This window comes from Balaenoptera ricei, chromosome 11, assembly GCF_028023285.1.
Source record: "Balaenoptera ricei isolate mBalRic1 chromosome 11, mBalRic1.hap2, whole genome shotgun sequence".
Lineage (NCBI taxonomy): Eukaryota > Metazoa > Chordata > Mammalia > Artiodactyla > Balaenopteridae > Balaenoptera > Balaenoptera ricei.
Window position 1 is genome coordinate 35,474,453 of NC_082649.1, and position 15,526 is coordinate 35,489,978.

Consider the following 15,526-nt stretch of genomic DNA (forward strand, 5'->3'; position numbering starts at 1 on the left):
AAGGACTCAGTGACGATCCTAAACTCTCTCAAACCTGTACCTCCAGCCCACCAGTGTCCTGAGCTCCCGATCCTGGCACCCAGGTGCCTCCTATACTGATCAACTTTGGTGACCCTCAGGTACCTCCCACACTCATGTAGTGTCAAGATGTGCCAGGCACTGTTCTCAGTGCTTAAGGTTTACTCATTAAACTTGCAACAGCCCATTTTACAGGTGAGGAAACTGATGCACACAGAACATATGCAAACTGCGTTCCTCATCCCAGTCCCCTAAGTCTGGGTCTCCACTGGCACATCCTGCCCTGTACAGGGTCCCACCATCCACCCACAACCTCACGTAAGAAACCTGGTGTTTCCTGGTTCCTGCTCACTCACCAATCCCAACAAATCCTGTTATACTTCCTTCTCAGTAGCTCTTGAATCTGTCCACTTCTCCCCATTCTCACTGCTAACACTTTAGTCCAAGCCACCATCCTCCCCAGCTCGGAGTGCACCAAGAGCCTCCCAGTGGTCTACACAGAACCCTTCTTCAACAGGGTACCCTTCTTCATGGAGGGACCCTACTTTTTTTTAGGCAAGTAGATTGGATCACCTCAAACCCCTGCTTAACCTCTTCGGTGGCTTTCTATCACCCTTAGGATCGAATCCAAAATCCTTGGTTATTCTCATCGTGATGGTGTTCTCCCCAAAAGGACCCAGCTCTTTCCTGACTTGAGACTCTCACATCTGCTGCTGCTTCTGCGGGGGACTCCGTGGCCCTATTCTGCACCTCCATTCACTTATCTAACCATCGCTCTTGCTTTCAGATCTCAGTGGAAGTGTCACTGCCTCAGGGGAGCCACCGTGACCCCGGATCTAGAAGAAGGCTCCCTGCTAGACACTCCCACAGCTCCCCAAACATTTCCTTTCAAAACACCCACCACATTATCACTACTGTTCAAGATCGGCCTTCCCGTTCGGTATCACGTTCTTGGGGGCAGGAGCTGCTCCTATTGGTTCGTCACTAAATCCCTGGCAGCCCCACGGGGCCCAGCACACAGCAGTCTCTCAAGAACTATTTTTCATTTGTTTGATCAATACCTCACGCTAGTCTTCCTGCAGGCAAGATGGGTCTGACTCATCCTTTTTTGCCAAAGTACCTTGTAAAAAAGAAAAAAAAAACCCTGCCACTTAAAATGCTCAGTAAATACTTGGTGACTAAAAGGGCCAAAGGAAGGAACACCCCTCGACATGTCCTTCTTTCAAAACTCACGTGCTGTGCTCAAGAAGATGTCCCTGCCTGGGATAATGTAAGAAATATATTTTTCATCTTCATTCCCAGCTCCTATCCTAGAGCTCTTAAATCCCTTGGAATTTCATGAATGATAGAAGTGATAGGAATATCTTTTGTTCCTGACACAGAGCTCCTAAATCCCTTGGAATTTCCTGGGTGATAGGAGCCTCTTTTCTCCTAGGGAAGTGACTCTTGGTGGACCCTAGATAGCTTCGAGGTGGAGGTTGGCCGCCAGAAGGATCAGGCCTTGATTAGAAGCCTAGAACATTCAGCCTCACTTCCCAAACTCTGGGGAGAGAAGGGCTACAGATCAAGTTGAAAATCTATCATGTCGAAACTGCCATAAAAGCCCCTAAACGGCAAGGCTCAGAGAGCTTCCGGCTGGGTGGATGCATCCATGGGCTGCGAGGGTGGGGAAGCCCAAACTCCACAGGGCAGACTCCTGTGCTCAGGACAGGAGCCTTACGCTTCTGGGTCTAACCCTACGTACACCTTCATCTGGCTGCTCACATGTATTCTTTAGAATATCCTTTATAATAAACTGGTAATAGTAAATAAAGTGTTTCCCTGAGTTCTGTGAGCGGTTCCAGCAAATTATCAAACCTGAGGAGGGGATGGTGGGAACCCCCGATTTGTAGCCACATTGGACAGAAGTGTGGGGAAGCTGGGACCCACCACCTGTGGTTGGCGTCTGAAGTTGGGGGCTGTCTCGTGGATCTGAGCCCTTAACCTGAGGGGTCTGCACTAACTTTGGGTAGTAAATGTCAGAATTGAGTTAAATCGTAGGATGCCCAGTTGATGTCTGTATAAAACTGGAGAACTGCTTGGTGTGGGAAAACCCACATATTTTGCGTCAGCAGTATTCTGCATAAAAAACACAGATCTTGCAGGACTAACACGGATCAGGCTGTTATAGAATAGCTAATGCTATTCCACGCTAGCAAAGGCTTTGTTCTCTCCCACCTCCGGCCCCACCCTGAGGAAAGGCATGAATCATGACAATGAGTTTTCCTGAAGCTGATATGATGAGGAAGGTGGATCACTTTTTCTCATCACGTGCATGGTCCCATCTTACAGTGGTCCTGTGATTTGAAGAGCTGGATCGCCTCAATCAGATACATCCATGACCGAATCCAAGTATGAAACCCCGTTCCCAATCACACTGCCTTGTTTCTCTACAGGCCAGCCATGAGAATGAGTGACCAAGAACTAATGGTAGATGACCTTGTGCTTATTGCTCTCTGCCAGGGTTCAGGCCCAAGTCCTGGGCAGGGGTCCTGCTCCCCAATCCGGGATTTTCTTTGGTGTGCAGGCTTTGTCTCACCATCAGACCTCCCAAGAGAGGAATCATGCTTCTTTCCTGTTCTGTCTCTTTGTGGTCAGAGTATGACATGTCACACACAGGGTGCTGCTGTGGTCTGAACGGGTATCACAAAGGGTCAGGAAGAGCTGCTACCAGTATAAACGATAGAGCTTCTGTCTTCCCCAGGCTAGACATGGGATGTCATCATCCCAGACCCTACCCACGTTCCAGGTGGGATACAGGCATCTCTACCTTCTTGTTTCTAGTTAATCATCCCCTGTTCTGAGACTTGTGGTTGCCAAGGGGGAGGGGGTTGGGGGAGGGATGGAGTGGGAGGTGGTGATGAGCAGATGTAAGCTATCATATATAGAATGGATAGACAACAAGGTCCTACTGTATAGCACAGAGAACCATATTCAATATCCTACGACAAACCATAATGGAATAGAATATTAAAAATGTATACATACGTATGACTGAATCACTTAGCTGTATAGCAGAGATTAACACAACGTTGTAAATCAACTATACGTCAATGAAAAGAAGAAAATCATCCCCTGTTCTGAGGTACCCGGTGTCCGCCTACAGAATTCCACCCTGTCTCTTCTTTCTGTGCTTGAGATAAAAGGATCCCAGGGAAATTCCAGCGAGCAGAAGAGAAAAAGGTGCCAAGTGCTCTGATGTTCTCTGAGGCCCCTCCCTGCCTGATTTCACAAAGGCCTGGACCTGCTTCTCTCATGGGAGCCTGCTGCTACCCCGCGAGGTCTAAAATCCAATGGAGATACGACGGAGGTCCACCTTTCATGGTGCCCACCCCAGTGAGTGACTCTGTTTCTCCCCCATAGCTGAAATGTCCTTGGGGCCCACCTCAGCCCCAAGCAGAGTTTCAGTAGGTGAAGATGCCAGCACATGGGCCCTTGCCCTCTGTCTGGCTCTGCCTGCTCTAGCCGTGGCCCTCCCCATTGCCAATCCCCCTCCCCTCCCACCCCCTCACTCACCACCAGCTCTGCAAAGCGGACGTTCAGCTCCTCTGGGTTGGGGATAGGACTGGAGAACTCCATGTACTGCAGGGGGTGGCTGTCCCGGAGGTTGATCTCAGGGAGGTCGCTGCCCCCAAAGCAGCACAGGAAGCCCAGGCCATGGCGGCTCCTCTTGCGGGGGGCCATGGTCACTGCCAGCTGGGGGGACGGTCCGCAGGCAGATGCCCTAGGTCCTCATGGTGATCTGGGTAGAACAGAAAGCACAGAGTGGTCAGGCACGGCAGCCAGGTGAACAGGGACGTGGCCTGCCGCCATGACTTCGTTGTCCAGCTGTCAGGAGCCTTCAACCCAACAGCCAAGCCCCTTCCTTCTCCCACAGCCATGAACACTTTCAGATTCTCCCTCTGTGCCCCTGGAGGAGACAGGAGGGCTGTCATCACAGAACGTGACTTCCAGGAGGTCAGAGCTGGCACTCAGCCTACCCTCTCTCTGACTGTACAGACGGGAATCCTGTTCCCTGTCCTCTGGTCCCCTGCAGACCAGTTTCCAGCAGGGATCCCTTACTCGCTTGATTCACTCCAGGGTCTGGGGATAACTGCTTTAAAGGTGTCATCCAATAGGGAGGGAAGGGCTGAAGTCGGCTGGCAGGGGAGACACCGAGCTAATCACATGGCATGGTTCCTGGAGTGGGGGCCTCCATGGGAGCAGAGGATGGAAGGCTTGCACAGCTTTCTGCCCAGTCTGTTGCAGCCAGGCATGTTTGGATGAATGTGAAATATCAACAGGGCGTGGGTTCACCCACCCACCCAGAAAGAGGGGTGAGCTGGGGGAGCCATTAGAGTGAACCCTCAGTAAGGAAATGGGGCTGATCATTGGAATGGTGTTCAGCCAAGAGTGAAGGGAATCTGGTCAAATCTGCTTTCCATACTGACCAAGAACAGAGGACATCACTATGGCCAGAGATCAGAACTGAGGGCCACCCAACAGCTGGGTGGTTGTTGGAACAGAAAGGGTTAAGTCTTTGCCACTGGGAGAGCCTAGTTCTATGGTGACCAGCATGAGGCTGAATATTGGCCCTAGTCATTGATGTCACACAGCTACCAGGTAGGTTAAGCCCAATTATCTGCACATGGGCTTCCTGAAAGGGCCAAATGATCCTTGACCAATGGTTCCTAAACATGGTTTCAGATCTGGGCGGGTTCACTAGAGAGAGCATTGCTTATCCACCACCCTGCTACCCAGCCATATTCTCCTCATATTAACATATCCTAATTTTTTGAATATAAATAAGATTCTGCCTTTATCCTTATTGAATATTACATCACAGGTTTAGGGTCAAGATTTTTTCTAATTGTGGCAAAATACATAGAACATAAAATTTACCATTTTACCATTTTTATGTGTATAGTTCAGTGGCACTAAATACATTCACATTGTTGTGCAACCATCACCACCATCCATTTCCCGAATTTTTTTCCATCTTGTAAAACAGAAACTCTGTACTCACTGAACAATAATTTCCCATTTCCCTTTCCCCCTAGCCCCTGGCAACCACCATTCTACTTTCTGTCCCTGTGAATTTGTCTACTCTAAGTACCTCCTGTGAGTAGAATCCTACAGCATTTATCCTGGCTTATTTCACTTGGCATCATGTCCTCAAGGTTCATACTTGTGGTAGCAGAAATATCCTGTCTTTTTAAGGCTGAATAATATTCCACTGTATGCATATACCACACTTGGCTTATCCATTCATCTCTTGACAGGCACTTGGGTTGCATCCTCCTTTTGGCTATTGTGAATGCTGCTGCTATGAATGTGTACAACTATCTTATTGTGTCCCTGCTTTCAGTGCTTTGGGGTAATACACCCAAAGGGGTCAAGGTATTTTTGAGTCATGATTCTTAGTTGTTTCTCCTGGATTTGGGTCATTAACAGAATGATCAAAATGTCTCCATGGTCTTTACTTACACTGTTGCTAAAAATCTTGACCACAGCAAGGATAGCGACAGGCCCAGATGACGTAGCTACCTTGTCTGGGAATGCCAAAGAAGTAGTCATTAACAGTCTCAGGGGATAGTCCTTCAACCAGCTCTGAACCCATGAACCCATGCGCTTATCTAGCCCTCATTTCTTAAAGACACCCCAGGAGATTGTTTCCTAAGTCCTTGTGGACCTCCAAATACGTCAAATCCAAGGCATTCCCTTGAACCAAGTTCTAGAACCTTATCAAAAAGAGATAAATGTGGCGTAACTTGTTCCTAGTAAACCCAAGGTTACTCAAGGAGAACATTGCTTTATTTCCTAAGCCCTAACAATCTAGCTAATAAATTAGTCATCTGAGCTGGCCTCTCATAAGACATGATGCATTTTAATCATCACTCAAGAGTTTTTTACTGGCTCCACTTTTTCTTTCTTTATAAACTTTGTGACACTTTTTAAAAAATGTTTGCTAGCATTTATTAAATGTATCTGAACACAGAACTTTCAAAAAATTTTCTACAGAATTATTTTCTACCAAAGATATTTTAAGAAATATTGCCCTATACAATCCAAGAATTATACATCTTTTCTACAATATATACAAACCTCAGGTTATTCACGCAAAGGGATTTGATCCTTCCTTCCCTTTATCTATCTATCTATCTATTAAATTAGGAGTTTGGGATTAACGTATACACACTACTATATATAAAATAGAAAACCCACAAGGACAGACTGTAGAGCACAGGGAACTATACACAACATTTTTTAATAACCTGTGAGGGAAAAGAATCTGAAAAAAAATAGCTATATATGTATGTGTAACTGAATCACTTTGCTGTACACCTGAAACTAACAGCACATTGTAAATCAACTGTATTTCAATTAAAAAAAAGACTTTTTTAATAGACCCAGGAATACCTAAAATAACACACTATCCACGGTTGCCTTGTATTATTGGTCATCTTTTCTGGGTTTACGTATTGCCTCTCCACAGCTACAGTGAAGGCTCCTTGAGGGCAGGGGCCATGCCTCCTGCTTCTTTGACATCTCCCCCCTTTATGGCTAATAAAATGCCCTGTGCTTAGTGGGTGCTCAGTAAATATTTTTTGGTCAATTGGCAAACAACCTGTGCTCATGGAAAAGGAGAAGAGGGGTCTTTATCAATCAGTCAAGAGATATTGATTGAAATCTCTGATTCCTAGTAGTTAAGCTATCAGGAACCCTTGAATGGAACAAGGGGACAGTCTCGAGGCTGGGGGTAGAGGAAGCAGCCGGCAAACTAGTGCAGAATCCTGGTTTATGTTGACAAAGGGCTGCAATAGGCTGGCGGTTGAGGAATCAGGGAGGAAGGGAGACATTAAAGCTCTCCAGGCGACTTGATAGCCAATGGGCAAGAGTGGGTGGGACGAAACCCTGGCATCCCACTGTCAGGCTCAGTAAAGCACTAATTCTGTAGGTAGATAGGGGTGGACTCGCCTGGGTCCTCTGCCCATCGTCAGTTTAGGATGATGATGCAGAGTCCAGACCAGGTCCCCTTGGTTTCATCAGCTTCCAAAATGCAGCTGCAGCTGGCGGGCAAGACTGCTTTGTTGAGGGCACAAGCATGGGAGCGCAGGTCCTAGAGGCGTGGTGAGGCTGGGTGGACGGCATGACGGGGCGGGGGATGGGCTGACGTCTGGGAGGACCTGCGAACTCTCTTCTGCCTTCACTTCCTCGACTTCTCGCTCCCTCACTCTCCCTCCTTGTCCTTCTTTGCCTTCAGCCTCTGAGCCAGGCTTTCCCAAGGGCAGTCAGGGTGGGGGCCGGGGGCTGGCATATAGCTGGCCTACTCCGTTAGTCTTACACTAGCTGTTCACAGCTCTGACTGCTCTGATTGGTTGGTGCCAGGCCATAACTGTCTTGAAATATTTTTAAGGTCTCCCCTGAGTACAAGAAATGAGGTGGAGTGGCCTCAGGAGGAGGGAAGAAGGAAGAAGTAGACACAGACCCTCCAAACAGGAAGTGCCATCCCCACAGAGAAGGGCCCTAACTGCACCCCCTTCGGCCCCCGCCCCGGGAGCGCCGCATTCTTGCCCTTTTAAGGGCGGCCTGCTCACAGCTCCTCAGCGTGTTTATGTTCCTGAGGATGCCCTCCTCTCCAGGAACCCCTCTTCAGCCTGTCCCTTCCTCCCTTTCTTGGGGCCCCTTCTGAAGATCCAAGGCTAAAACCCCAGGCCCTCAGCTGGAAAGCATCTAACTTCACAGTAGAGATCTGAAAATTGAGGTCCAAGGAGGAAACGTCTTATCTGAGGTCACACAGCTATGGGGACAGAGCTGGGGTTGAAACCCAGGACTCCAGCGTTCAGGCTGTGGTCTGGTCACTACCCTCACCAGAGCTCCTCCTCCCATGTTAATGCCCCTTGTCCCCATCTTCCCCCAGCCCCCCTGCAGCCTTCCCCCACCAGAGAAGACCGGGCTCTACAGCTCAGTTTAGAAACAGCTCCAGGAAATTCCCTAGTGGTCCAGTGGTTAGAACTCAGCACTTTCACTGCCAGGCCCCAGGTTCGATCCCTGGTTAGGGAACTAAGATCCCGCAAGCCACATGGTACGGCCAAAAAATAAAAAATCAAAATAGTATTAAAAAAAAAAAAAGAAATGTTTAAAAAAAAGAGAAATAGCTCCAATAAACAAGGTTCGCTGTAGACCAGGAGATGGTATGGAGATCCCAAAAGCCCCCTGCTTCTCCTCCACTGGGAGGAACTATCTCCATCTCCCACCACCCCGGTTTCTCTCCCACCCCTGCTCTAACCCCCCTTCACTCCAGCAGAGGCTTTGAAGTCAGACGGACTGGGATTTGACTCCTGGCTTTGCCTTCCCATCTGGGTAACCCTGAGCAGGAGGTCTTAACCTCTGAGAACCCCAGGTTCCTCATCTGTGACACCAAGGTAACAATGGCATTTTCCTCATTGGGTTTTGGTGAAGAATAAACGATATAATATAAGTAAAATGCCAGGAGCACCGCAGGCATTCAATAAAGAAGGCCAGCACTGCTACTGTGGCTTCATTATCACGATCACCGGCAAGGTGAGACTTGCCCTGCCCAGAGCCTGAACCGTGAGCCCTTCTCTGGGCACAGACGGGGCCACCAAGGCCTGACATTGTAGGAATTTGCTCAGCCAGATTTAAGAAGCCACCCATCTTTGTCTTTGGTAACTGGGACGTCTGAACCAGAGGATCAGGCCTTTTCCTCAGGCTCTGAGCTACCTCTAGTTGGAAAAGTAAACCCTTGTCATTGACCCTGGGCAGGGAGTGGAAATGTGGAGGTGGCCAGAGCGATTCATTTCTGCAAAATCCTTTTACAAAGAGGAGCCATGGAGGGTCTGCCCATCAAAGGAGAATTGAGAAGCAACATGGAAAAACAGGAAGCAACAACAGAACAAAAGCCAGTGGACTTGAACTCGGGCCTGAGAAATTGACCCCACCCCCCCTACCACCACCACCCACCTTTCTCTCCATGGAAACTTCCCCAACACCAACAGCTCCAAGTCCTCCATTTCCTGTCTGCCTGCCCCCTCCCCTTCTCCCCGTGGGGACAAGGTCCTCCCAGGACTATCAGTCCCTAAACCCAGACCAAGTGGCCCATGACGCCAAACTATCCGGTCACCACCCATAAGCCCTCCTGTAACTCTCTCGGGGTCTCCAGTCCTCTGGGTCCGGCCAGACTTCACCTCATCACGGTCGCACCCTCCCACACTGTGGAGAAAACATAGCTCCTTAACTCAGGGGACAGGGCTAGTCACGAGGCAGCTGTGGGTCGGGGGCCACAATGCCATCCTCTCTGGGCCTCAGTTACCTCTCTGTCAGGGTTCAACTGAAGACCTCCGAGGGCCCCTTCAGGTCTAACCGTCCACATTGCCTGGCTCAATCTCCTTCCCAAAGATCCCCTCAGGGGCTGTCCTCAGCCTACACTGGGCGCTCCTCCCACATTCCACCCCAAGCCAGGAAGCACTTCCTATTACTTGAGTCCAGAACTCCCATTTGGTTTGCAAAGATGAGAATCTTAACCCTTAACCCCAAACCCTGGCCCCAGCTCCTCGACAGACCAGTTTTTATTTACATTAATTAAAGCTTCAAAATCCCCGTATCATTAGTGCTTACTCCTAAGTCTTAAGTTAAAGCGGAACAATATTAGTACTTGAGGCTTTGGTATTTGCCAGACACTGGGCTATAGCTACCTCTCATTCTGTGAGATGGATGGCACCGTTTTAAAGAAGTTATTTAAAGAAAAAAAAAAAAACACCTGTGGTTCAGAGAAGTTAAGTAACTTGCCTAAAGACACACAGCTAGTGATGGCATAGCTAGGATTCAAACACATGACTGTTTGACTCTAAAGTTACAAAACACTAAGCCATAGGGCATGTGTCCAAGGAATACCTGATCTGAGACCTGCTCAGAGCTTTCTCAAGTGTTCTTTAGATCCAGACTCAATAATTCATGATTGAGCATTTCCTATGGGCTGGGCCAGGTGTTTTCACAGCTCCGCAATCTCATTTCAGCTTCACAGTGACCCTGTGAGGTGGTTATTACTATTATCCCCCCTTACAGATGTTGAGATTGAGGCTTCAGCAGCTGTTACACGGCTTATCAATGACACCCAGCAGCTAAGGGACACAGCTGGAACTACAACGAAATACTCTGACTCCAAGTTCAGTGCTTTTGGCACAGAACCAAAGCTGACTCATAAACCCTTCCTTTAGCTCTTGGGATTGATGCTGTCACTTTGGGATGTTCAAGTTGCCTTTTCCTATCCCCTCTCCTGAGCTCCATACGTGGGGGTAACAGGGCAAGGATATGCTGTTGGCATCTCTCCTTGGCCACTTCTCAAGTGCCAACTAGGAGCCAGGCCCTGAGCTGACAATTTTGTGCTTTATCTCATTTATTGCCCCCAACCCTCCAATAGCATGACTATCCCTTCTTACTGATCCTTAAGCCTCCCAAAGATCAGGCAGCTTGCCTAACAACCACATCCTGTGGGTGAGGGGCTGGATTCTGAGGACAGCGGTGTCGCCCTTGAACATACACGCTTTTAACCAGCTTCTAGATCGTGTGCTGGACACTGACCTGGGTGGTGAGGGCACAGGAGTAAACAAGGCCTAGTCCCTTTCCTGGAGCAGGTCCCCTTCTAGCGGGGAAGCCAAGGGAGTTAAGGCAGTAACAATTCAGAAGGATGGGGTGAGAGAGACTGAGAAAGGGGACCTGGACCAGCCTGGGGGGTGAAGAAGAAGTCAGGGAAAGCTTCCAGGAGAAGGTGATATTGAAAAGGTTTTTTTTGGTTTTTTGGTTTTTTTGGCTGCGCCACACGGCTTGTGGGATCTTAGTTCCCTGACCAGGGATTGAACCCAGGCCCTCGGCAGTGAGAGCATGGAGTCCTAACCACTGGACTGCCGGGGAATTCTTTTTCTTTTTTTTCAATTTTTTTCTCTTTTTTTTCTTCTTTTGGCCGCAGCTTGTGGGAAATTAGTTCCCTGACCAGGGATCGAACCCGTGCCCCGTAGTCTTGAAAGAGATAAGAGAATTAAGGGAGGGTGCAAGCGGTGGGAGAAGGCATTCCAGGCAAGGCAACAGCATAAGCAAAGGCACGGAGGGAGAAACAGCACAGAGTGCATGAGGCCAGCATCCTGTTAATTTGTGGCTACGCTGGTATGAAAAGGGAATCAACAGGGTATCCAGGTACCTTGACTTGACGGCAGAGCTCAGGCACCCTGGGGAGCCCACTCCTTTGCCCTCTTCTCCCAACCAGGTCCCCCGGGGCCCGGGTCTGGGAATAGAGCCCAGAGCTCCCCAGAGATGCTGCACGAAACATAAGAAATGTAAACCATGTCCAGTTCCCCAGGCAGGAGATTCCTCCCTACATACTGACCCTTCCTGTGCCACTGGGCGTCACCTGGGAAATGGCCCCAGGCCCACCTTATCCAGGACCCGGTTTCCCAAGCATCTATGCTTTTCCATCCCAGGCCATACTTCCGGAGCCTTCTGCCCCCCCATCCCTCCACCACCCCGCTACAGCACACCTGCTTCCACTTCAAGCCTCTGAAGACCCTCCCCTCATGCTCCGTGGATAGCAAACGGGCTTGGGACCCCTCACAAGCTTACCCCTGCTTCTACCCTGAAGCTGCCTGAATTGCCAACATCCAACTCTACCCCACAGACTTGGTTGGGTTCTGTCCAACTGCCATGAGCTCTATGTGACTTCAGGTAAGTTACTTAGCCTCTCTGAACCTCGGTTTCCTCATCTGTAAAATGGGGAAATAATAATAGTACATACTTCATAGGGTTTTCATAAGCATTATTAGTTAATATTTGTGAAGTACTTAGAGCAGTGCCTAATAATAGTAAACACTATTAATAGCTATATAGATAAGCTACTGTTATAATTATGAAGAAACCTGAAAATGTCGACTGTATGTATTACAGAAAGGTTCTCTATGTGAATGAGTCTTACATATTATTACAGGGGTTGACAAATATCACAGGGGGTCAAATCCAGCCCACAGCCTGTGTTTGTAAATACAGTCTGATTAAAACACAGCTACACCACCTATTCATCGTCTATGACTGCTTCATGCAACACAGACCCTAGGGCCCACAAAGCCAAAAATAGTTCCCCCCTGGCCCTTTACAGAAAGTTTACTGATCCCTGTGTTATTAGGTTGAATCATATGTAGCTGACAGTGTTCAATTCTTTTCAATCTACAAAACCATCAATTTCATATGGTTCAACTTAGTATAGCATATGAGCTCACCACGAATCCTGTCTTACCCATTAAAACAGGAAGTGCCCTGCTTTAAATCCAGTGACTCTGATCATAATAAAGTTATAATGATCAGTTTTTGAACATCTACCATGTTCAAGGTTTATCTCAAATGTTTACCACACTCCTGTAGGGTAAACGGGATCACCGCCCTGCTCCCCTCCTTTACAGGTGGGGAAATTTGAGGCTCAGAAAGATGCAAAGTGTGAGCCTAGGACTCAAGCCAGGTCTCCAGACCCCACGTCTACCATATTGTCCCCACTGGGTGCTGTCTAAGAGGCTGCTGGGAATGAGATCCACCTCTTACTAGGACAAAAAATGGAGATTGTGAGCACTCCTAGACAGCGCTCGGCCACGTGGTGGACAGGGCCCAGTCGTGACTTCCCTGTCGGCCTCAGGACAGAACGCAGAACAATCTGACTTGTTTTGTGAGCCTCAGGCAGGGCTGGGGAGGGGGCGGGGAGCACTTTCAAAAATAAGCAAGCTCTCTTTCCAGGACTGTGGAGCTATTTTTAGCAGCCGCCTAAATTATGGTTTCCCCTCTGCTCTGGGAAAGGCAAGAAAGTAAAAGTAAACTCTCATAGCCCCAGGGTCCCCGCTGCAGGGTGGGAGAAGAAGGAGAGAAAGGGGCGTCTTGCTGGGAAAGTGAAACTGAAAAAGTCCCCAAAGTGACATTTCTCTGAATTGGGGGCGAGTGTGGAAGTTGTGGATTTTCCAATTGGTTTTCTCATTTTGAGAAATGATAAAGAGAACATAGGTTTCTTTGTCTCACCAGGACAGAAAACAAGCAGATAGTAGCTCTCCAAGGCCATGGTCAAGCATGCATTCGTTCATTCATTCACTCACTCATTCATTCATCCATCCATTCATTCCCTGAGTGACTGCCATTCACAAAGCAATTTTCTGGGTGCTTTAGATGAGCCAAACATCAAATCCCATCCTCAACCGGGTTTACAGTGTTATTGGGGAGGCACGTGTATAAACCACCAGGATGCAAGGGAGAGAAGGAGGGAGGGAGTTCCAGGCTCTGGGACTGCAAGGAGGGGAGAGTGGCTTCTGGCTGGGGTGGTCTGGAACATTCACCAGAGGAAGTGGCATTGAAGCTAGGTCTCAGAGGAAAGAGGTCAACACGTGCCAGTGGGAGGGTCCAAGAAACCCATTCACGACAAACGCGTGCCAGAGTGAGGACCTGGCATCCAGGTAAGTGAGGAGCCAAAGGAAGTCGCTGTACCAGGCTGCGACGCAGGGCTCAAAGAGGTGCAGTGGAACACAAGATGGGGACCAGATAAAGGCAGGCTTTGAATGGCAGGCCAAGGGGGAGGAGGAGGAGGAAGCAGCTCAAGGATGGTTGGTTTATTGGCTGATTAGTTGATTGGCTTATAGTAAAGGAGAGCCCGTGAGGCGTGATTCGAGCTGGGATTTGGACGAACAATTCTGGTGGCATTGTATCAGGGTGGATTACAGGAGAGACGGGAGAGGGGGAAGAGTCTGGAAGCAGTTCTGTTTGATTCAGAGTTAATGAGGCCCTGAGCTGCCAAAGAGGAGAGGAGGGAACAGATGCCAGGGATGTCACGGAGGGGCGTGCGTGCCCGCACGAGTGTGACAGCATGAGGGGGCTTTGGCAACACACAGACTGGGCACAGAAAGCAAGGACTTGGGCTGAGAAGGGGAGGGAGCTGTGGGGAGCTCTTTGGGCAACAGCTGTGAAGTAAAAGGGAAGAAGGAATTTCAACACCCAAGTCTCTGCTACCCATTAGAGCCAGAGGCCCGGGGCTCCCGGCCAAAGGGAAACCACCCAACACGTGACAACCCATCCTCACCCCCTTCTGCTTCCGGGAAGCCGAGCCCCTCCCCTGGGCCACACCAATGGGGCTGCTTTATTGAAGGGCTGCAGGGAAAACTACCCCCAGCTTCCTCCTGGGCCATCCTGCCAGGTCTCCCACCAGAGCACCCAGCGAGCCGAGAACTCACACCATTCTAGGCAACCCGGGGCCTGGGAGAAGCTCCCTACTGCCCACTCCTCCTGGGGTCCCAGACAAAGGCATTCCGTCACTCATGAAGGTGGGACCTCGAGGTCCCGTCAAGGCAAGCCGGCCCTGGGACCCTCGCTGGGCCTGTGCACCTGGTCACACTCTGGACCCTGGGCTGTGTCTTCCCCAGATGCAGTGCCTCCTTACAATCCTGCTAGCCCCACTCTGCATCCTGCACTCACACCAGAAAAGGCCCTGCGTGTGTGCCGGGGCCTGGCTGGACATAAATCCTGGACCGCAGGCAGTTTTCACCTCTCCAGGGTGGGAAGAGTAGGGGAGGGCGGGGGCGGGGGGAGGGGAGCTGAGCTAACTCCTGGACGCAAGCGACTGAAAAGGCAGACCCAGGGGGACCCCTCACCTGCCCGTCACTCTTGTTCATACAATTTCATCCATCCATTCATTCACTCTGACAAATATTTGTTGAGCACTTAAGTACCCAACTAATAAGAGCCGGAAAAATACAAGGGTGAAAGAGTTCAATGTGGCGGGGAAGGGAGACAATCAAATGAACATCATAAAGTGTGGATATGGTTATGATAGGGGTAGTGCAGGTGTGTGGGTCTGGGAATGTCTGCAGAGCTCTCTCCCAGTGAGGGGGGGTGTTCCATTCTACTCTGAGCTCCCTGTTCATACAAAGGGTTTAGAGGGGTCATCGTGTAGTGGAAAGGACACCGGAAGATAATCAGAGAAGTCAGCAAGGGTTCAGGACCAGACATGCATCCCAGGGTTACTAACGCTATAAATGACTGAAAACTGCCAAAATGTTAAAATATAAGGATTGGTTAGATAGATGATAGATAGATAGATAGATAGATAGATAGATAGATAGATGACAGATAGGCAGAAAGACAGACACACACACACGTATGACAGCTTGAAGTAATTATCTTTGGGTTGCTGGAGTTTAGGGTTATTTTTCTTATCCTTTTCTGGATTTTTTCAAATTTCCTACAGTGAGCATTTATCCTTTTCATCAGAAAAGATAATATTATTTTTAAAAGAAGAAGATAAACACTAGACTAAAAATGAGGAGACTCAGGTTCGAGTCCCAACTCTGCCCCAGCAGGTTACCTGCGCAAGGCAGGAATGACCTTGGCTAAGAGCATCATTTCTCTGAGGCTTGTCTGTGAATGAGGAGGTCAAACCACACGCTTTCCAGAGTTCCTT

General features: G+C 49.1%; 1 protein-coding gene across 6 annotated transcripts in view; it reads right to left on the minus strand.

The window, feature by feature from the left end:
* Positions 1 to 15,526, minus strand: part of DAAM2 (dishevelled associated activator of morphogenesis 2) — a 112,542-nt gene that overhangs the window by 43,792 nt on the left and 53,224 nt on the right. For 5 of the 6 annotated variants that reach the window (XM_059938749.1, XM_059938754.1, XM_059938748.1 and 2 more), the window contains exon 2: positions 3,574 to 3,799. In XM_059938749.1, the coding sequence (XP_059794732.1) occupies positions 3,574 to 3,741 (168 nt within the window). In that variant the 5' untranslated portion in view covers positions 3,742 to 3,799. Of the gene's footprint in view, positions 1 to 3,573; positions 3,800 to 9,370; positions 9,429 to 15,526 lie in introns of those variants that run through there. The other variant, XM_059938752.1, reaches the window with a different exon arrangement.